We start from the raw sequence: 23765 nt of genomic DNA, 5'->3' as shown, positions 1-23765 counted from the left end.
CAATATATGGCATATCAATGCTTATTAACAGACTGCCCCACTGCAAACATTCCCCATTCTGCCTATTTCTGTCCTCTGAGTCCAAGTAGAACAATTCTGATCTCTTCCCAAGTGTCCACCATTAAAATATTTGAAGACAATGAATATGTTCCCACCTCGACTTCCATTTTTAGACTAAACAGACCCAATTATTCCTCATGACCCTTCATTATTCTGACTTTCTCCTCTGCAACTTTGCCAGGTTCCTACAATGTGGCATCTCATTATCTAAATATGTAATTGGGGAGATATAGATATTAGATACTATAGTTTATATCCAGCCTCATATGAGAATTGGCATAAAAACTTACTATCAAAATTAAATTGTCAAATAATAATTGCTATGGATACATATGCAATGTTTCTTCAGCTATTATTTTTTTTTTATATAATTAAGCAAGATGCTCAAAGTAAGATAAAGTCAACTTCTTAAACATCACTACACCATATGAATATTTTGGAGGCATTTGTAAGATAATATTTTCCCTCTCCTCACCTTGCAACTTGTGAATAATGATAGCAAGGCATGCACTATAGCTTTTCATGTGCTTCTGCCTATTCAAATCAATAAACAAGATAATCAAGTGAATAGGAAAAAAAAAAGAAATAAATGATCATTTATGGTAATACATCAGTCCAGGTGGGGAAGTCTAACATGCTCACAGTGATGAAATAACCTAAAAATGAACCTCATATAATGCTTCCGATTCAGAGATTTGAAGTTCACTGAAATTAAGTAGTAAAGATTTAAGGTGATATTTAATAAAAATGGATTAAAAGAAAGCAGAAAACAAGATTGGCAATAAAAGACATTCTCCTTAAAGATAAATTTCAGTTTGTGGTTTGCAGCTCTTTAAAAACAATCTATAAAGAAATATAATTAATTTTTCAATGGTTCATTTAAATTAGTGGACCTTTCACTCAAATGCCATTTAATAATATCGACAACGAAAGTAAAATAGGAATTAACACTCAATATTCTAAAGGCTCTATGACTTGATCCACATGGTACTCCCTCTAATGAGGCACATATCACAGATGTGTCCATCCAACTTGGTAGGCTCAAGTCAGTGATACTGCAAAGCTGCCTATTCTACTTCTAAACCATTTCAATCAATATTCAAATATTCACAATTAGCCGGCACAGTGGATGGAACACTAGACCTGGATGCAGGAAGACACATTCACATACTATTTCAGAAACTTAACAGTTTTGTGACATTTATAGACTATCAAATTTCTTAGCATTGTAGGGAGGAAGAAGAGAGGGAAAAAATTGAAAATTCAATTTTTTTTTAAAAAAGCCTTATATTTAAAATTGTTTTCACATGCAATTGGGAAAAATAAAATATTATTAAAAGTTGTACGATCCCAAGTAACTCGCTGGAAATTATCATGTAGATAATAATAGCCCCTATCTGTTTTGTTATTGTGAGAATAAAATTAGCTATTTGTAGAGTGCTTTGCAAAACTTAGAGAGTTATATAAATGCTAATATTGGGAAATTTCTTCAGATATAGAGCATACATTTGTTTCATTGTATCTTATATCCATTGCTTTCAGTTCTATCCTCTGGGAACAAGCAGAATGAGATTGATCTTAGAAAATGACAGTCCTCCAAGCCTTCAGGGAACACTCAGTCCCTTTAGCAGATCTTTCTAAGTCATGTACCCAACGTCTTTTACCCTCCATGCCAGCCTTCTCCAGATACACTCTTCAAGGTTATAAACCAAGTTTATTTCCCTGAGACCTTTAGAAGTAATTCTTAGAGCTCTTAACAGTTACTTATACAATTAAGTATATTGCTACAGTGAGAATTATATATTCCACTAAGTCTAGCTGAGAGGTGTTTTATCAAACATTCTCCTAACAACCTATCTCACCGGACTGAATGGACCAAGCCAATGATGAACAGGTTCCACAAAGGGCCTCTAATGTCAGAGTCATTCAATCTACACATGGGAATCTGTTCAAATGAGGAAAAGTTGCAAGAGCCAACATGACATAGATGTGATAAACAGAGAAATACTGTGACTGGGGACATATTTATCTACTTGCTGGGTTAGATAGTGGAGAAAAAAACTGAAAAAAGGTCTTGGTTCAAGACCTGGGTTTTATTCTTCATTTCCAAAGACTGTGAGAAAGTTACCTGCTCCCTCTGACTCGCTTTCCTCTCTGCAAAATGGAAACAATAAGACAACTTTTATTTGAACATTTCTCTGTTTTTAATTAACACGCTTTTATTTTATCTCCCATCTTTCACCAAAAGAAATTCTTGCAAAAGATGCATATTCAAGGAAAACATATTCCCATATTGATAATGTCCAAGACAGAAAGACATCCACTCTGAAATTCATAGGTTTGCTATGAACAGTACCTTTATGACTATACATATATAAGCCACTATTATCTCTTTGCCTTGCACTGATTAGAAAATTAATACATATGTGTTGATTTAGGAGCTTGATTCCACCAAGCCAAAGTAGAGATTTATGTCCAGATTGACCAGAGTGACTTAATCATCAATGTCAGGAAATAGGTATCAATTCAATTTAACTGAACATAAGTATAGTAAGCACCAGTTAAGTGGCACTGTGGATAAAGCACTAAGCTTGGGGGGGGAAAGAGAAAAAATGGGTCAAATTCAACCTTATATACTTAATAATCTGTGTAAAGTTGGACAAATCACCTGACCACTTACTTTCAATTACTTCATCTGTAAAATGGAGGTAAGAATAATATCTAACTTCTTAGTGTTGTTGAGTGTGATTTTTTTGCAAACCTTAAAATGCTACAGAAAGAAATGTGAGATAATAGTTTATAAATGCTAAATTATAAATCATATGTTCTTTGAGAAATCTTTTCTTGTCATTGATTTCAGTGCCTTCTTTCTGAAACTACTCTCAATTTAACTGGTATATATTTGTTTTATACATAGGTGTTTGCATGTTGTTTCCTTCAGTGGTTTATGACCTACTCAAGAACAAGAGATTTTTTTTATGTATTTGTTTGGTTTTTGTCTTTCTTTTTATCACTAGTGAACTAGTAGGGATTTAATTAATACTAATTGATTAAATTTTCTAATAAATTTCCTCTCTGGCTTCCAAGTGTGCCTTCCTTTTAAATACTGAAGCTCTTCTTCTCTGTGTGCATGCCATTCTGTGTTATCCTTAAAATAACTATAGAAAATCATCCTATTCCTTGTCTTTTCAGATTACTTTGGAGACTTTCCAAATCCAGTTGCAACAATTCTGTTGCCGTTGCAGTTGTTGTTGCAAGGAATGGCCAAGTATCCAGTCCATGGGGAAAAAAATAAAGACAATTCTAGTGATTTTTTGACTCAAGACCATCATGTTGTTTCACTTGGTCAATAAACTTTAATTCTAATGTCACTCATTTCATTAAATCTTGCAAAGTCTATCTTAATTTGAATGTCAAATAACCAGAGACTATAGATATAAGTTTCTCCAGACTTTCCTATTGAGATCACTGAATGCTTATGGGGCAATGGATTCCAGGGACACTTAGTCCAGATTTGGACTAAGTGGATGATATTTAGTTCAAAATGCTTAAAAGTCAGTTAGAGACATGAGAGTATGAGACATTTATGCCTGGACAAGTACATAGGAGAATCATCTGCATAGAAAGGAAATTCAATCCATGGGAACTGATAAAATCACCAAGAGAAATAGTTTAGTGAGAGATAAGAACAGTGTCTTATAAACACCTACTATTAGAAAATTAGTGAGCATGTCCATGAAGAAGATTATTATTTTTTATTAATTTTATAATTATACATTTTTGACAGTATATATGCATGAGTAATTTTTTTTATAACATTATCCCTTCTATTTCTATTCATTTTTTCCAGATTTTCCCCTCCCTCCCTCTACTCCTCCCCTGGATGACAGGCAATCTCATACATTTTACATGTGTTATAGCATAACCCACATACAATATATGTGTATAAATCCAATTTTCTTGTTGCACGTTAAGTATTAGATTCCGAAGGTATAAGTAACCTGGGTAGATAGACAGTAGTGCTAACAGTTTACATTCACTTCCCAGTGTTCCTTCTCTGAGTGTAGTTGTTTCTGTCCATCATTGATCAGCTGGAAGTGAGTTGGATTTTCTTTATGTTGAAGATATCTACTCATGAAGAAGATTAAAAGAGAAAGTATAGCAGTGTCAAACAGGGAAGAGGAGAGATAGGTGGCATGAAATCCTATAGGGAATAGAATATCAAGGAGAAGGGAGTGATTGGCAGTATAAAGGACTTCACAAAGGTCAAAAGGAATGAAAATATATTAATTAGAAAAATAAATTTTAAAGAATAATTCTTGAAAAATAAAGCTACCCAGAAATTTACATGATGATATATGTATATGTTTGCATATGTATACATATGTATATATGTGCAAATATATAATTCTCCCAATGATTGTTTTTATATGACATTTTTTGTATATGTGTGTATGTATATACATATATATGTGCATATGTATAGTTCTCCCAATGATTGTTTTCTTTTGTATGACATTTGGTTCGTGAGCAATTATTTCTGTAATTTACTTGCCGTTAGTGAATTACGAATGCTTTCTGAATGAATGCCTCTCATGAGCAGAATAAGAGGTCTGCTTATTTACTTCAAAATGTCAAGTGTATTAAAGGTGCCCCATACCTATTAGGCAACCAAATGCAACAAAACCACCTCTAAGTTTGAAAATGAGTATTTGATCTATGAGAACAATAGAGATCTGTAGAGTAGAAATGTGGATTAAAATAATCAATGCAGAGAAGAATAATCGATAATAGGTTCCAAGAAAAAGGTGATAATACAGGTTGGAAAGAGTTTAATCCTTTCAGACTAAATATAAACACTGTCTCATACAATTATCCACCAGCTGTACTCAGGAAGAGCTTAAAGGTTTTACTAATATTTTCATTATCTCCCTTGCCCACACACCATGCTGGTGAGGTAAGTAGGGGATTATTATTATTTCCTGTACCCTTTAATACTAATTAATATTTGACAAAGCACCCATGTGAACACTGAACACTTTTGCTTTAAGACTTTCCACCCTTAAAATTCCTCTCAGCTCATGCTTCAACTAAGCTTAAATTCATTGTCATTCAATCTGGATCAAAAGGGTCGTGTGTGTGTGTGTGTGTGTGTGTGTGTGTGTGTGTGTGTGTGTGTGTTCATGGATGAGCGTGATTTGGGTTTTTATTACTTTTTTTCTATATGAGGGCTTTACGGCTTCATAAAAGCAATATTAATAGTAAGACATTAACAGCTAACATTAATTTAATGCCACAAGGTATGCAAAGTTCTTTACAAATATTATCTCAATTTTGTGGTCACAACCACCCTGGAGGTAGGTATTATTATTACTTTCACCTTCTAAATGACAAAATTGAGACAAATAGAAGTTACCAAGGATCCTCATAGATATGAATTCACATACTCTTGATTCTGTTCTGGTAGACCATCCCTCACAATGTATATAATGATGCTTTTAGAAATTCTCTACCCAACAAACAATTCCCAAAACCAATACAACATTAATCACAGAGAACTTTTAAAGATCTTGAAAAGGTGATAGATTTAAACGATGATGGTAAGTTTTCAAAACATGTTATATTTTGAAAAAAAGATGCTTGTTAAGCAGAAGAGGTACTATAAAGGTTCATCAAGAAGGCATTGTGGAATCATTCATATAGAATGGATTTGGAGATTATAGAAAATGCACTCAAATCCTGTCTCTCTCTCTCTTTTTTATCTGTATAAATTTGAACAAGTCACAAAATCTGGGTCTCAATTTTAACAATTCTTGAAGGTTGTACATTAAGACTGAAAGATTCAATACAGAACACAATCTGTGATCATGTGCTTCTATGAAATGGAGCCAGACAAATATTCATATTGAGGAAAATGCATTCTTTCTAGCTTAATTCAGAAAGTATTTATAAAGAGGTCATTGATGGGCATTGACTAATGGAATGTGAGGGAGGGTCACATAGTGGATGGAGAGCTGGCCTTAAAGCCAAGGAGATATGGGTTCAAGTCCTATATTTGATATTCAGTGGCTTCTTGATCCTGGGCTAGCCTTTATCTCTCAGTGCCTGACTGATAAGTTACAAAGAACTAATCCACACTTAAAGAAAATGAAGATGGTCCAGAACTAGCTGAAGAAATCAAAGTCCACCCGTGGTATTAGCCTTGATGGAATTCATGATTCTTAAGCTATCTGAGGAAGAAAAATATGTATGTGTTTATTCACATGTATGTCCATGTACATGCATATACATATTCATACATACATAATAGCTAACGATTGGAAAGAAAACAGAAATTGATACATTTAGATAAAATGCAAGATTATCCAAAGAACTGGTTGTGTATATGGATTTATATATGTTTATTTATATGGGCACATATCCATATATACAAAGTAATGTAGATACTGAGGTAACTTGCACAATGTAAAATTGATTTTATTTTTCAAATGCCATTTTTTTCCCTTGAAATTGTTACCAAGCACCTTGGCATTTTGTTCTCATTTACAGTGAATAATAAAGCACCTGCTGATGAATTGTTATTATCTTTTTTTTTTTAAGCTTAAAATCTGTGGCAGCCTATGGTAGGCTAGATTTTCTAATAAAAAGAAGAGAATCACCTATTCTAGTGACCTTTGGCAGTAATGAAATGAAATAAAAGACTTCTCTGGATGATTATAAACTTAGCCTGTAAGATCTAAGTGTGAATGGACATTTCGTTCTAAAATAGTAATGGCTTTTAAGTCACACCTTGTCTATAAGCATGAAATGTAAGTTTGGTCATCATACTTAGCATTGCCAGGGCACCCATGTAATGTATATGTTGCATCCTTCCCCATCCTGATGTACAGTTTTTAACCAACTAGAGCTGCTGCAACAGTCACAGAGGGAAGATAAATGAACTGGGGGTAAAGAATAATCTTAGTTATCACACAAACAAGGTTAATTCATAATGCCTTCAAGAATCCCATCACATTTGTCATGGTACTGCTAAGAAAGGGAAATTGTGCTGCAGGCTGAGTCTGGATCTGTATTATTATTATTATTATTATTATTATTATTATTATTATTATTATTGCTGAGGCAATTGGGTTACACAGGTGACTTGCACAAGGTCATACAGTCAGTAAGTATTAAGTTTCTGAGACTATAAGTATTTTCATACATGAGTTTCCTTTTACTTTTCCAATCAAATCAAAATGTCAGCAATGTGGAATCTGGCAGTTTTTTATCTGTATCATTTGTGATAGATAATAATGATAATAGCTGGGATTCATATAGGGTTTTAATCTTTGCCAAATTCTTTACATTTGTTCCTCATCACAATCTTGTGAAATAAATCCTATTATTATCCCAATTTTATCGGTCAGGGAAGTGAAAGACAAAGAAATTAAATCACTTATCCAGGATCACATAGCTAATATATGAATGACTGCTCTTTTTTCTTAAACATAGCAATATTCATTTTTGTTTAATTTGGCAATTAAGGACTCAATATACATTAGACATTGTGAAACATAAAAATACAATGAAAAAAATGTTCTTTCCCTAACACTATAATACTCTATAGTATAGTAGATATAATATGCTTCAGATCACTATATATAAAGTAATAAGAATTCATTTTAGGTGGAAGCATGCAGGACCAATTGGGGAATCAAGTAAGGCAAAGCTAGAGGTTTCAATGAAATGGACCTTGAATGGATTTTAAAAAATTAGAGATGAGAAAACACATTTCTACCATCTATACAATCCCTGGATGTTGGTGAATGGTTGGTTCAGGGATCTGTATGTCATAGCTGGGACTCAAGAAGGTGTGAGGGGAAGTTGTGAGAAAAGCACCATTTGTTTCCATAATCTGAAATGTTTTTGCACACCAGCAAAGATTTCCATTCCCTGTTAATGGCTACACCTTGTACTTTCCTTTTCTCTCAGGTAACAGCTTCTAATTTGTCTTTTTGAAGAAAATGTTCATGACTTGCAAAGGGATGAAACTCTGATTTGATGCACAGAGGTCGGATAATTGAGCACTTAAGGCTAATTACCGATTGGACAATACTCTATTAACATATGCTTGGAAAATGGTCCTTCCCACTATTTTGTGCTGGTTCAATCTTTCAGTGTATACAGAGGATTGTGGGGAGGACTGAGGGCGGAGGGGGGGGGAAGGAGTAAGACAAGACAGAGTCACCTTGGGAGGCAGAAAAAAGAGAGGAGAGGTCATGTAGAGCCTGCTTCAATCCAATTCACTTCTACCCCTAAATTCAAGAATAAAAACAAAGGACTTTTGCTTATCCTGACTCTGGCTGATTCTAAGGTATCCAGGGTGCCAACTCAGTCTTCACAATGACCTATAAGTAGGAGATCTCAAAGGAAGAGTCAGTGGCCATGCTTCTTCAGGATGGGCCAGGGTACCTCCTTGCACACTAGTCTTCTCCAGGAGAGGACACCTGTAATGAATAGTCTATGTGGAATATGGTATTTACACCATGAGCCACTTTCACACAACTACACTTGGAGTATACTACTGACCAAACTATGAGTCTTTCATTAAGAGAGGTTTAGGAAAAAAAAATAATAATAAATAAAGTGAGAGAGACAGAGAGAGAGAGAGAGAGAGAGAGGGGGGGGGGGTTTGGAGTCCTTCAAGGAATAATTATCCAAAGACAATCTGCACTTCCCCCTTCTTCCTGCTCATTTCTTATCTAGGTCATCCACCAGACATCTCCTTCAATTAAGACAGATGTACTAATATAGTGATTTTATAGGCTGTTCAAAATATGATATAGGCAGCATTGCAGGTTGTTATATATGATGCCCTGAGTCTTATCCTAGAATTCTAGAGCATGAGCCAACATTGGTGAGAAGAGGTAGAGAGTGATATCAAGGAGAGACCCAGAAAATATTTCTCAAAACTGAGAACAAGAAACTTTAAAATCTTGGCCCTAATGTGATAAATGTTGGTGAGGTCTCTGCTGGGCAGATCATTGCTGAGGAAGGAAACAGCTTGGGATAAACTTAAGAAGTCAGTCAGTTCAAAGGTCTCATTTCCAAAATATATAGAGAACTGACCCTAATTTATAAGAAACCGAACCATTCTCCAATTGATAAATGATCAAAGGATATGAACAGACAATTCTCAGAGGAAGAAATTGAAACTATTTCCACTCATATGAAAGAGTGTTCCAAATCACTACTGATCAGAGAAATGCAAATTAAGACAACTCTGAGATACCACTACACACCTGTCAGATTGGCTAAGATGGCAGGAACAAATAATGATGAATGTTGGAGGGGATGTGGGGAAACTGGGACACTGATACATTGCTGGTGGAGTTGCGAAAGAATCCGGCCATTCTGGAGAGCAATCTGGAATTATGCCCAAAAAGTTATCAAACTGTGCATACCCTTTGACCCAGCAGCGCTACTACTGGGATTATATCCCAAAGAAATACTAAAGAGCGGAAAGAGACATATATGTGCCAAAATGTTTGTGGCAGCTCTTTTTGGTGTAGCTAGAAACTGGAAGATGAATGGATGTCCATCAGTTGGAGAATGGTTGGGTAAATTGTGGTATATGAAGGTTATGGAATATTATTGCTCTGTAAGAAATGACCAGCAGGAGGAATACAGAGAGGCCTGGAGAGACTTAAATCAACTGATGCTGAGTGAAATGAGCAGAACCAGAAGATCGCTGTACACTTCAACAACAATACTGTATGAGGATGTATTCTGATGGAAGTGGAAATCTTCAACATAAAGAAGATCCAACTCACTTCCAGTTGATCAATGATGGACAGAGGTAGCTACACCCAGAGAAGAAACACTGGGAAGTGAATGTAAATTGTTAGCACTAATATCTGTCTGCCCAGGTTGCATGTACCTTCGGATTCTAATGTTTATTGTGCAACAAGAAAATGATATTCACACACATGTATTGTATCTAGACTATATTGTAACACATGTAAAATGTATGGGATTACCTGTCATCGGGGGGAGGGAATAGAGGGAGGGGGGGATAATTTGGAAAAAATGAATACAAGGGATAATATTATTAAAAAAAAAAAAAAAAAGAAGTCAGTCAGTTAATAAGAATTTAGTAAAACCGACCTAAGTAAAGGGAGGGAAAAGCCAGTTCCAATGGGGGAGTGCAAAAGAGGAGACAACATGTAAACATATATAATATATATAATATAACATGTAAACATATATATATAATTATAAAAGCAAGTTCTTGTAGACAAGCATCCTAAAAAAGATCCAGCATCAAAGGAGATAAGGAAAGACTTCTTGTGAAATGTTGGATTTTAGCTGGGACTTGAATAAAACCAAGGAATCCAAGAGGAAGTGGTGAGGAGAAATAGAATTCAAGGTGTAGGGGAAAGAGAGTGAAGAGTTCAGTCAGGAGATGAAATGTTTTGTATGAGAAAGAGCAGAAAATGGCAGGAATGGGGAAATACTATAGGTAAGAACAGAGCTATTTTCTGACTTTAAGAAACTATTATTTTTAAATAAATATTAAATTTATTTTTCTTTTCTATTAAAGAGTAAAAGTTTTATAACCTTTTTTTTTTTTTTTAATTTCCAGTTCCCTAGGTTACCTTGCCCTGGTTATGATGTGATCAAATCTCAATTTAAAGGCCCAATGTTCAGTTTTCATAGAAATTGATTTTATGGTAGTTTGGGGCATTGTACAACTTTTTTTTTAAACTTTAACAAGAAAACACTGACAAAGACTTTAAAGAATAAGATAATTGTTAGAACTTAGATTACTATTAGTAGTCAAGTACTAAAGTGAACATGTGCCATCAGTGATTTGGCTGTTCCTGACAATGATTCAGGTAATTATCCAATCATGTCTGCCCATCTCTTGTAATTTCTGTCCACATTCCTGTCTCCTCATATATTTATGATAGTGTGACTTTCTGATGGGACATATCCCTGCATCCCTTTCTCCTGTCATTAAAACGATATCAGTTGAGGATTTGGGATGTGAACTTGGAAGCTTTCATGATTGCCATGTGACCAGGCCATCATTTCTCTTCTTATCCTAACATAGCTTAAACCACCTTTCAAGTGGAATATCAGAGAGGAATAACCATAAGCATTCTGTAGAAACTGCCTTTTTTATAATAAAATAAAGCTTTTTTTTAAATCACATCAAACTTCCTACATAAACTTAGAAACCTTTATTTATTTCTGATATTCAAATTTGTGACCAAAAGTGCTTATACATTTGAAGCATAACATATATATATATTTATATGTATATAGATAGATAAATATATAGATAGATAATATAGAGTTTGTCTCATATGTACATATATATATATATATATATATATATATATATATATATATATATATATACCCATACTGCGTACAATGCATACACATACACTGTTTCAGAAACAAAATATGGCTTATGATTTATTCACAACAACACACCAAATGAAGTAATGAGCTACCTTATAGCAATTTTTATACACCTTAATTCTTGAGTCTTAAAGATTTTTTTTTTAAATTCTTAAAGATTCCTCTTTTGGTCTATTTGGGTCTCACAGGATCATATAGAATCTCAGAATGGAAAATGACCTCAGTGAATGTTTAATTCAAACACTGTCTTTTTAATAATAATCCTCTCTTCAAAATGCTTAATGAGGAAATAGCTTGGAAATTGTCTTTTCAAACTTGTATATACTTCTTATTCCCATGAAAAAAGAAATGAGAGATTTTATTTGGTTTGCCAAGTTCTGCTGGATTTTCTGCCATTGTGGTATGACATCACCTGAACTGTGACTTCATAAAATCTGATTGATCATGACAATGAATTTTTATAAAATTTTATAAAATTATTTCATCATCATTTTAACATCTTTTCATGTGAGATTGGGAGATTGAATGAATGGCCCAAATGCTAGGATCAGAATCTCATAACAGAAGGCCATAAAGTCAAGTTCAATTATATGTAATAGAGAGTTGGGTCAGGAGTCAGACACTCTTAGTTTTAAATCTTTCCTATTTCCTTTATTACTTGGGAGTATTCAGGCAAGTCTTTTCAACATTCTGGTTCTGATTTCTCATCTCTAAAATGAGGAGGTTAGACTAGATGACCTCCCTTCCAACTATAAATCAGTGATCCTCTAAACGGTTATGGTAGAGCTACTCTGTTTTAGGTCCTCACTTCTAACAACTGTTATAAGGTGTACACCTCCATTCACTTAGCATCAATATCAATTTTTATTCTGTCACTGGAATGAAAAAGTAATTCCCACTTTAGCTAGACAATTTTTACAATGAAAAAAATATAATGAGGTCCTGAATGATGTCTCCTTACATTTTTCTGCTCTCGTTCTCGTTTTTAGAAATGTGCCTCTGTGAACCTTTAAAATTTCATTGAAAACATGGTCCTCTAAAGTAGATATTTAAACATCATATCCTAGTTCAGTTGTTAAGCACTGAAGTGATTAACCATCTCCAAGTCTTTTTGAACCACAAAAGGCTTTACACTTTGCAGAGACCTAGGAATGGATTCTCTAGTTGAGAACTCCCACTGTGATAATTGACAGGATGTATGAAATCCAGATGGAAGGTTAGTGAGTGTCAAAGCTTTCAAACTTTTGAAGAATTAATTCAAGAAAAGATCAGTTAGTCTGTAATTAAAGTCATCATGTCCTGTTTGGCTGACAGAAATGGCTTGTTCTCTCACTATTCCTAGCAAGGGTCTGGGCTGATTGAACTCTGTAGGAATTTCCCCAGAAACATTAATGAAAAACAGGAGGAAAGAAGAGAATTCAAGGGGAGGACGGCACAGACATAGACACCGAAGGTCTGTTTCAAGTTCATGAATCCTATTAATTGCCTAGATAATTCATAGGGAACCTATAGCAGACCATCCTGTCAATGATATAGTCCTTTATGTAAGATACCAAGGAGTCATGTCACATAATAGTAGCATCACTTCCCAATATCATTCTTTGTGGCATCCTTATTGTATTTTCTATCCTATACCAAGAAGAACTAAAGATTCAAGAAAACTCTAGATATTGCTTCCTGAAATTTAAAACCATCTTGTACTGGATACTATTAATTGTTAATGACATATATATATATATATATATATATATATATATATATATATATATATATAGAGAGAGAGAGAGAGAGAGAGAGAGAGATATCTATACATATATATATATATATATATATATATATATATATATATATATATATATATATACTGGCATAAGGAATGCTTAATGTTTTCACTTATATAGCTGACATTAAGATAATATTTAGATGTCCCAGATTTTAGTGCTTTACAAATATTATCAAATTTGAATATCAGATAACCTTGGGAGATAGGCACAATTATTTTCTCCACTTTACAGATAAGAAAAGTGAGGCAGAGAACAACTAAATAACCTGTCCAGGGCCAAATAGCTATGAGTGAGAACATTTTTGAAGTTAGATTTGTCTGTATTATTTAACTATCAGATAACATGAATATATATGAAACACTGATTCACCTCCACTCCAATAGAAATTATTATGACTTCGACAACCTTTACTTAATGAAAAAAAAAAAAAATTAACTTTCCCACTAAAGTGGAAAAAGTAAACTTAACGTAAACTTAATAAATCTAATAAATGTAAACTTAATCTAATGTAAACGTAATAAATATTGTAAATCTAATAACATATGAATTTTTATATAACAGATCTAAAAGGGAAAAATGGCCATATGTAGGTTATATTCATAGATATAGATATCAATGTCATTACTACTGTGAGCCACTGTTGTTGTTTGTACTTGTCCTTTATTCTTGAAGAGGAACATGACATCAGGGAGGGGAAGACATGACATGTAAGTGAATTAGATTTAAGTGAGGGAGGGCTGTGCAAGGTCAGCTGCTTCACTTTCCCTTCCAGAGCCATGTGGGTTCAATGGCCAGACACAGAACAGAACAACTGGAGATGGCCCTGCATGCAATGGAAGATCTTGGCCTTTTAAGCTATGGTCATCAACAGGGCTTTGTTTGATTGAGGCTGCACAGATTCAGAGTTTAAGGCTGGATAGAAATTGAGGCAAAAATTCTCCTCTTTCATCTAGTCCAAAATTTTTTAAATGAATGAATTTAAATCTGGAAGGGGAAGACCAAAAATCATGAGTGTCTATTGTGATTCATTGAATGAGTGAACAAAGAAATGAATGAATGAAATGACCACCTCACCAGGAAAGGTTTTCTAAATGTAAGCAAAATAACTGAGTTTTTTTTTTTTTTTTTTTTAGAGCTCAGAATATCTGAATTCTCTTAAAGAAGGAAAGAATGGAACAATTGCCAAGTGACCAGAATGAGTGGAATGAATGAATGAGCAGATGAATGGATTGATAAATAAATGAATGTTTGTATTTCTCCTTTTTAAATATACCCATTCCTTACATTTACTCAGTGTGTCCCAATATAAGAAAAATTATGCTAATACTTAGACTTGTCTCAAGTTTAATGGATCCCTCAGGAGACAGTATGATTTCTACTTCTAAAAGTCTTCACTTGGAAGCTAGATAATGGCTAGTCAGGTTGTTGTAAAGGAGATTTCTTTTGAATCACAAATTTGACTAACTGGTTACTAGGATTTGTTTCTGCCCAAAGGTTCTTTGAAAGAGCATCGTTTTATGGCTACTTAATTAAAAGCTAGTTAACCTCTTTCCTGACTCCTCGTGTGAGCAAATTCAACTATGGCCTTAGAAAGCTGAAAATAATGGGAGCTTGAGATGCAGCTTAGAAGGCTATAAATATTTTGCTGGTCTATACATGCTTCAAGTTCTTGAAGAGTTATGTATATAGCATGATCAATAATTGACACACTTATGGCTGGGTTCAAATGAGGGCACAAAATCTAGAGGAAATAGAAATATATCTTTCCCATCAGAATCACATAAGATCAGAAAAATGAATCCTCCTGGTTGGTGGCAGTTGAGTAGAGTATTTCTTTTCAAGTTACTCAATGAATATATTTTCTACATGAAAATTGAGACCCCAAATAACTAAACCCTTATTTATTTAATGATATTATAAGCTACAGGATCCTATATTGGTCCTTAGAAAGAGCCAATCACTTCATTTTATAGTTGAGGAATCATCCCCACACTGATAATATTCAAATCATTCAGTCTATAGACATTTATCAAACACATCATGCTTCAGTGTTAAGGATACAAAGACAAAAACAGAGTCCTAAATTTAAGCAGAATATTTGTTTATCCAGCATAGACAACACCATAACTACTCTCATGGGGCTAGGGAAAATACCATGAACATTTTCTCTACTATTTGATGGGGTAAGGGGAGGATATTACCACATGTCTGAGATGGGTGGGCTGAGTTGCTGCCCTTCATTCTTAAAGAGGACCAAAATAATATGATTATGTTCAAAATGAGGCACAGTGCATCCGACTGTGGCTGATCAGTCCAATAAGATCTCAGAATGCTCTGCCACAGGTCAGACACAAATAGCCTATAACATTTGAGGTAATTCCTAACTTTGCACATCTTGAGTCTCTTCTGAACTAATTCAATTCTACTTTGCTCATAAAGTACAATACCTTCGCTGATGAGAGTACGCCATGCTGGGAAGTCCAATGCCATTATCTCCTTATCTCCCATATCACACAATCAATTCTAAAGTTCTTAAGGAGACCTTGAAAGTGTTCTTGCATCACTTTTTCTGACCACATTATGAGCACTTGCCCTGTGTAAGTTCTTTATAAAATAGGTTTTTTGGGGGGACATGTGTACACTTAGCATTCAAACAACATGATCAGCCTAATGGCGTTATGGTCTCTGCAGTAGAGTTGGAACACTTGGCAGTTTAGTTCAGTGAATGGTGACTTATAAATTATAATTATAAAATTAATTTAAAAAAAAGAACTTATTTGTCCTGGGCAATCTCTATCCAGGATATTTTCATTTTCTAATTTCAAGTTTCTCTCAATCAAAGAATTGACATTAGTCTAGCATGATGTCCTCTGATGAAGTCACTGATTCCCCTTTTGAGATATTTACTAATCATTGCTTTAGTGATCTGCTATAGGATTTTCCTAAAGTCACTGATTTAAAGATTGAAGCCTATATTCTCTTCTATTTTATGTTAGATCACTATACATCCCCTTCTTCAATCTCATAGTACACCTGTTCTCTATGATTTTTCAGGTATCATTTACTGTTGTTCTATACTCACATCTGTAAGCTTTGGGGAGCACAATAATAAAGTTCTTCTAGCTGATTTGATCTCATTGAGAATATCTGAATGTCCTGTCACCATATTAATTTGGGCAAAATGTTATCTTGCCTATTGAACATTTTCAATTAGATTTCCTTTAAACATCTCAAACTCAACATGTCCAAAACAGACATCATTATTAATTTCCCCCAATTATTCTTCTCATCTTTCCCTTTGTTGCTGCAGAATGTAGCTCCATCATTCAGAAACATAATCCAATGCTATCTCCCTCTTCCCAAATATCCAGTCTTTAAACCTCATGTTTTCTAGCACTCTAATACTTTCCTCTCTTTCTTCCTTTCTACTTACAAAGTAATCACTGTTGGTCATGAAATATTATACCTGAAATTTTGAACTGAATTTAACTGAATTTTTAACTGAAATATTTTTATTTTTTAAACTTTTAACTGAAACAATGAAGCAAATTTCTAATTTGGCTCACCTACCTCAAATCTGTCATTTTAGAGGCACCTTAATGGTACTGTAGATAGAGTTCTGAGTTGGTGTCTGGAAGATATGTATGTAAATCTAGCCTCAGTTCCTTATGACTTAATGACTTTATTATGGCCAAGTTGTTTCAGTCTCTTCACTATAAAATTGGACAATAATAGCACCTCCTTCCCATGTTGTTGGGAGAATCAAATTACTTAATATTTATAAAGCACTTAGTATAGTGCCTGACACAGAGAAGCAGCCATGGAATAAAATTTTATTTTCTTCTTTCTTATTCACTCCAGTTTTCACCCAACTGTTAATATTTTTTCTTATGAACAAATCTAACTATGCCACTCCTATTCTTAGTCAATTCTAATGATTCGATATTATCTCAAAGATTAAACAATTAGATAAAGTAGTAGATAGAGAATGAGACCCATAGTCAGGAAAACTTATCTTCTTGAGTTCAAATCTGGCCTCAGACACTATGTAAATCTGAAAAAGTCTATTAACTGCATTTACCTCATTTTTCACATCTGTTAATAATCTGGAGAATCTGGAGAAATGGCCAACCATGATAATATTTCTTCCAAGCAAACTCAAATGGTGTCATAAAGAATCATACATTACAAAAAAGACCAAAGCATTTAAAGATCTTCACACATTTGCCAAACATTTAAAGAACAATTAATTCCAATACTATGCAAAGTAATTTGCCTTTATGGCACCGATATGATGCTGATAGCTAAACCAAGAAGGATGAAAACAGAGGAAGAAAATTACAGACCAATTTCTCTAATGAATATTGATGCAAAAATCTAAATAAAATATTAATAAAGAAATTACAGAAAGACATATTCTAGATAATCACAACAAATTAGGATTTATAATGGGAATGCAGAACTGGTTCAATATTAGGAAAACTATTAGCATAATTAACTATTTCAATAACCAAACTAACAAAAATCATATGATTATCTCAATAGATGCAGAAAAAGCATTTGATAAAATCCAACACCCATTCCTACTAAAAACACTAGAGAGTATAGAAATAAAAAATAAAATGATCAGCAGCCTTTATTTAAAATAATCAGCAAGAATTATATGCAATATGAACAAACTAGAACCATTCCTAGTAAAATCAGGGGTGAAACAAGGTTGCCCACTATTACCATTACTATTCAATATTGTATTAGAAATGTTAGCTTTGGCAATAAGAGAAAAAAAAAAGAGATTAAAGAAATTAGATTTGGTAATGAGGAAAACAAATTCCTATTCTTTGTAGATGACATGATGATATATTTAAAGAACCCGAGAGATTGAACTAAAAAACTATTAGAAACAAATCACAACTTTTACAAAGTTGAAGAATACAAAATAAATCCACATAATCACCATTTTTATACATTACCAACAAAGTCCAACAGCAAGAGATATAAAGAGACATTCTATTTAAAATGTCAATAATATAGAATACTTGGGAGTCTATCTGCCAAGGCAAAGTCAGAAATTATATGAACACAATTATAACACAGTTTCCACACAAATAAAGTTAGATCTAATCAATCAGAAAAAATATCAAGTGCTTATAGTAGGCCGAGTAAATACAATAAAAATGATAATTCTACCTAAATTAATCTATTTATTCAGTGCCAAACCAATCAAACTCCCAACAAATTATTTTGCAGATATAGGAAAAATGGTAACAAAGTCCATCTGGAAGAAAAAAAAGCCAAAAATGTCAAGGGAATCAAGGAAAAAAATGCCAATGAAGGTGGCCTTGCTGTGCCATACTTAAAACTATATTTTAAAGCAGTGGTCATCAAAATCATTTGGTATTTGGCTAAAAAATAGGAATAGGTTAGGTTCGCAGGACATAATAGTCGTTGACTATTATAATCTAATGTTTGACAAACACTAAGACCTCAGCTTTTGGGATAAGAGCAAACTATTTGACAAAAACTTCTGGGAAAATTGGAAACTAGCATGGCAGAAACTAGACATTGACCCACACTTAACACCATATACTTAGATAAGGTCAAAATGGGTTCTTGATTTAGACATAAAAATCAATATTATAAGTGAATTAGAAGAAGGAAAGTTTACCTTTCAGATCTGTGGAGAAGGAAGGAAAGAACTAGAAATCAATATTGAACATTAAATAATAATTTGATTATATTAAGATAAAAAGTTTTTGTACAAACAAAACTAATGCAGGCAAGATTAGAAGTGAAGCAATAAACTGGAAAAAAAAAACATTTTTACATTTAAAGGTTATGATAAAGGCCTCATTTCTAAAATATAAAAATAATTGACCCAATTTTAAAAGAATTCAAGCCATTCTCCAATTGGTCAATCTTTAGATGAAGAAATTTAAACCATTTTTCATCATATGAAAAGGTGCTTTAAATCATTATTGATCAAACATTCAAATTAAGACAACTCTGAAATACCACTATACACCTCTCAGATTGGCAAAGATGATAAGAAAGGATGGAGATGTGGGAAAATTAGTATACTAATACATTGTTGGTAGAGCTGTGAACTAATCCAATCTTTCTGGAGAACACTTTGGAATTGTGCCCAAAGGGCTATCAAAATGTGCATATTCTTTGATCGAGCAGTGTTTCTAATGGGTTTATATCCCAAGGGAATGGGACCCATATGTACAAAAATATTTTTGGGCTCTCTTTTTGTAGTGTCAAGAAACTGGAAACTGAGTGGATGCCCATCAGTTGGAGAACGGCTGAATAAGATATGGTATATGAGTGTCCATGGAATATTATTGTTCTATAAGAAACGGTCAGCAGGATGATTTCAGAGAGGCCTGGAGAGACTTATATAAACCATACTAAATGAAATGAGCAGAACCAGGATATTATTGTACACTGCAACAACAATATTATATGAGGATCAATTTTGATAGATGTGGCTCTTTTCAATGAAATGATTCAGATCAGTTCCAGTGATCTTGTGATGAAGAGAGCCATCTGCACCCAGAGAGAGTTCTGTGAGAATTTAGTGTGGATCACAACATAGCATTTTCATGATTTTTGTTGTTAGCTTGCATTTTATTTTCTTTCTCATTTTTTTCCATTTTTATCTGATTTCTCTTATGAAGCAAGATAATTTTATAAATATGTATGCATATGTTGGATTTAACATATATTTTACCATGTTTTACATGTATTGGATTACTTGCCATCTAGGGGAGGGGATGGGAGGAAAGGGGAGAAGTGAAACATAAGGATTTGCAAGCATCAATGTTGAAAACTTATCCATGCATATGTTTTGAAAATAAAAAGTTTTAATAATAATAAAAAAAAAGATTTCCACAAGCTGGCTATCTCCTACATTTCCAGAATTATGCAATATTGCTGTACATCATATGAAAGATGATCCAGACAAGCTAGGCTCCTCATTTTTAGGATTCAGCATTATCTAATGCCTTACTTACTACAAGCCATTTCAGGTTCCAGGAAAGCACTCCTCTCCCAGCTTTGCCTTTTAAATCCTAAACTTCCTTCAAAGTTTCTCTTCAGCACTATCTCTTATCCAAAGACTCCCTTTAAATTGAGGTTTATTTCCCTCTCAAATTGCCCAAAATTACTCTCTTCTGTTTTTATGACACAATCTCAGGTAGAATGTAAACTGTTCAAAAATACTTGCTCTCTATGTATGATCTCATTTCCCCAGGACCTTGCCCATGGTAGATGATTAATAAATTCTGGCTGAATTCAATTGTCTCTGCTATCTCAGCGAAGGTCTAGAAATGAACAATTCATTCTGAAAGTTATATGGAATAGAAGAGAGGATAAGATTAGGGAATCTTTCAGGTTATGATCCCTTGATTTTAAATTAATATTGTTATTTAATCATTGAGTCAGGTCTGACTCTTTGTGACACTGAGAACCACACTGAATATAGGAGTTTTCTTGGCAAAGATAATGAACTGGATTGCCATTTCATTATCTGAATGATCAAGACAAACAAGTTAAATGACTTATCTATGACCACTTAGCTACTAAGTATTTGAGGCTGGATTGGAACTCAGTTCTTCCTAACACCAGGTTTGGTGTTCTTTTCACTGAGCCACCTAGCAGCCTTTCGATATATATTCTCATAATTGTATTCCCTATAGTGAAATATCCATATACTATAGGGCATATTCCTTTGTAATTATTTGTATCTTATTTTCTGCAGTTAAAACTGTTATTTCAAGAAGAGGCCCATTATGGCAATAGAGTTTATGACTCAAGAGTTGAAAAACTCCTGGATCAGATGATGACTAAGGTTTATAAAATCTGAATAGAAATAAGCTAGTCGCCCAAAAAGTTATTAAACTGTGCATACCCTTTGACCCAGCAGCGCTACTACTGGGATTATATCCCAAAGAAATACTAAAGAGCGGAAAGAGACATATATGTGCCAAAATGTTTGTGGCAGCTCTTTTTGTTGTAGCTAGAAACTGGAAGATGAATGGATGTCCATCAGTTGGAGAATGGTTGGGTAAATTATGGTATATGAAGGTTATGGAATATTATTGCTCAGTAAGAAATGACCAGCAGGAGGAATACAGAGAGGGTTGGAGAGACTTAAATCAACTGATGCTGAGTGAAATGAGCAGAACCAGAAGATCACTGTATACTTCAACAACAATGCTGTATGAGGATGTATTCTGATGGAAGTGGAAATCTTCAACATAAAGAAGATCCAACTCACTTCCAGTTGATCAATGATGGACAGAGGTAGATACACCCAGAGAAGAAACACTGGGAGGGGAATGTAAATTGTTAGCACTAATATCTGTCTGCCCAGGTTGCATGTACCTTTGGATTCTAATGTTTATTGTGCAACAAGAAAATGATATTCACACACATGTATTGTACTTAGACTATATTGTAACACATGTAAAATGTATGGTATTGCCTGTCGTCGGGGGGAGGGAATAAGGGAGGGGGGGTAATTTGGAAAAATGAATACAAGGGATAATATTATAAAATATATATATATATAATAAAAAAAATTAAAAAAAAAAAAAAAAAAAAAAAAAAAAAAAAAAAAGAAATAAGCTAGTCGTGTATAACTGGGATAGATTAATAGGGCCTGAGGTCATGGAGAAATTAAATTGGATATATATGCATATAGTTCTGAATGTGTATGTATGCATATGCCTCCCGACTCTAACCCTAAATTCATATATATATATATATATATATACATACACATATATATGTGCATATACATATATATGTGCATATATATATACATACACATATATATGTGCATATATATATATATATATATATATATATATATATATAATTTAAATAGCTGCAGATCCCAAGCTTTACCATTCTTAATGTTTATTTGTTTTCAATGTCTTTGGAAACTATTGGCTAAATTTTTTTAAAAGCTCAGTATTTACAGGCATTAGTGGAACATGTTTTGATTGTTGTGTAGGGCATATTGTATCCTAAGGTTCTTAAGGGCTTTAGAAGAAAAATTAAAACAACAACAACTACAAAAACAATATACTAAACGATACCAAGATTTGCTGATAAAGCAAAAATTAATCTATAGATATGAAAAATTGTGTTTTCACTTGTTTTTTATTAATATTTTTCTAGTTTTTCTGAGTTACTTAAAGTCTCTTTAGAAGGCTACATGTATCATTCTTTCTGAAGATTTATCAGCAATTATCCACAAAACAATTTAAATGTCTATCCAATTTCATTCAACTTACCCATTTGGTTTGTTCAGCCCCTAAAGTGATGCTTCTTTTTAGTTACAGTGGTAAAGTGGGAAGGAATAAGACAAAAATATATTTACCGGTGTTCTCAGTTCTGGAATGGCTGCTTGGTAGGTGAGAGGGCGACAGTCTCTAGTATTGGGCACCAGGACACAAGGAAGAAACATTGGCCCCAGATCATCTCCATCAAGGACATCTATTGTGAGCGTGGTAGTACTTGTTCTCCGTTCATTAAGATTTTGAGCTCGGTCCTATGAAGGAGAAGACAATTCACTGATATTGTAATTTGATAAAATTTGTGCCTGCCTTTGTCCAAAAAATTTGGGTCAAACTAACTGATTTCACTACATTTCATATATTGGTCTGTGAACAAAGTCAAAAGAAAAGTAGACATCTATGCTTGGAATCAATTAGATATGGCTTCATTCCCCTTAGGCTGTGTGACCATGAGTAAATCATCTGATTTCTCTGGTGCGCAGGAAACTCTGTCAAAGACAGAGTGGATTTTGATTTATGATGTTAAAAGTACTCATTTAAGTAAGTCCAAAAGAATTAATTTTATTTTAACATAATGGACTAACCTATAAACTTTGGTTTGAAGTTAGTGAATTTTCTTTCCTTCTAGTAGAAAGCGTCCATGTGTCCTTTCCAGCCTTGTCACTTCCTACCTTCCTGCTCTTCATTTATTTTACTTCCCTCTATAGAATTTAGGACACAGAGACTCTGATTTCAACCCCCCAATTCTTATTTATTTTTACTGGTGGCTATCCCTTATGCTTGTAATTTTCTCCTCAGTTCCACTTCCAGGCTTTTTTCAAGTTGTAAAAGTTGTAACTCCAATTCTGTTCTTTGAAAGAAGCCTTTCTTTGGGCCACAATTCCATTATCTTCCTCTCTGAGATTACCTCTAATTTCTTCTATATGTATTGGATATGTGCATAGAAGTTTACATGTGGTCTCCATCATTAGTCTGTGAGTTCCTGGAGAGCAAGACATATTTTTGCCTTTGTTTCTTTCCCTGCTACTTAACACATTTTTTATGATATAGTAATCATTTAATATGCTTAAACTGTTGTTGGTACCTCATCTAAAGTTTGTACCAGAAGAATGAATTTCATGGAATGAAACCCTTTTTTTTTTTTTTATTAATTGAGCAGATCAAATCACCTTGCCATTTTGTCATTCTGTGTATTTTA

The 23765-nt window shown here is 33.7% G+C and overlaps 1 protein-coding gene across 1 annotated transcript in view; it reads right to left on the bottom strand.

Annotated features, from left to right (window-relative positions):
• The window catches only part of PCDH15 (protocadherin related 15), a 2229510-nt gene that overhangs the window by 536568 nt on the left and 1669177 nt on the right, over positions 1-23765 (bottom strand). Inside the window, exon 12 of the mRNA XM_074297067.1 lies at positions 22651-22821. Within this exon, the coding sequence (XP_074153168.1) occupies positions 22651-22821 (171 nt within the window). The remainder of the gene's footprint in view (positions 1-22650; positions 22822-23765) is intronic.

Source organism: Sminthopsis crassicaudata, chromosome 2, assembly GCF_048593235.1.
Source record: "Sminthopsis crassicaudata isolate SCR6 chromosome 2, ASM4859323v1, whole genome shotgun sequence".
Classification (NCBI taxonomy): Eukaryota; Metazoa; Chordata; class Mammalia; order Dasyuromorphia; family Dasyuridae; genus Sminthopsis; species Sminthopsis crassicaudata.
This window is presented reverse-complemented; position numbering and strand designations above follow the sequence as displayed.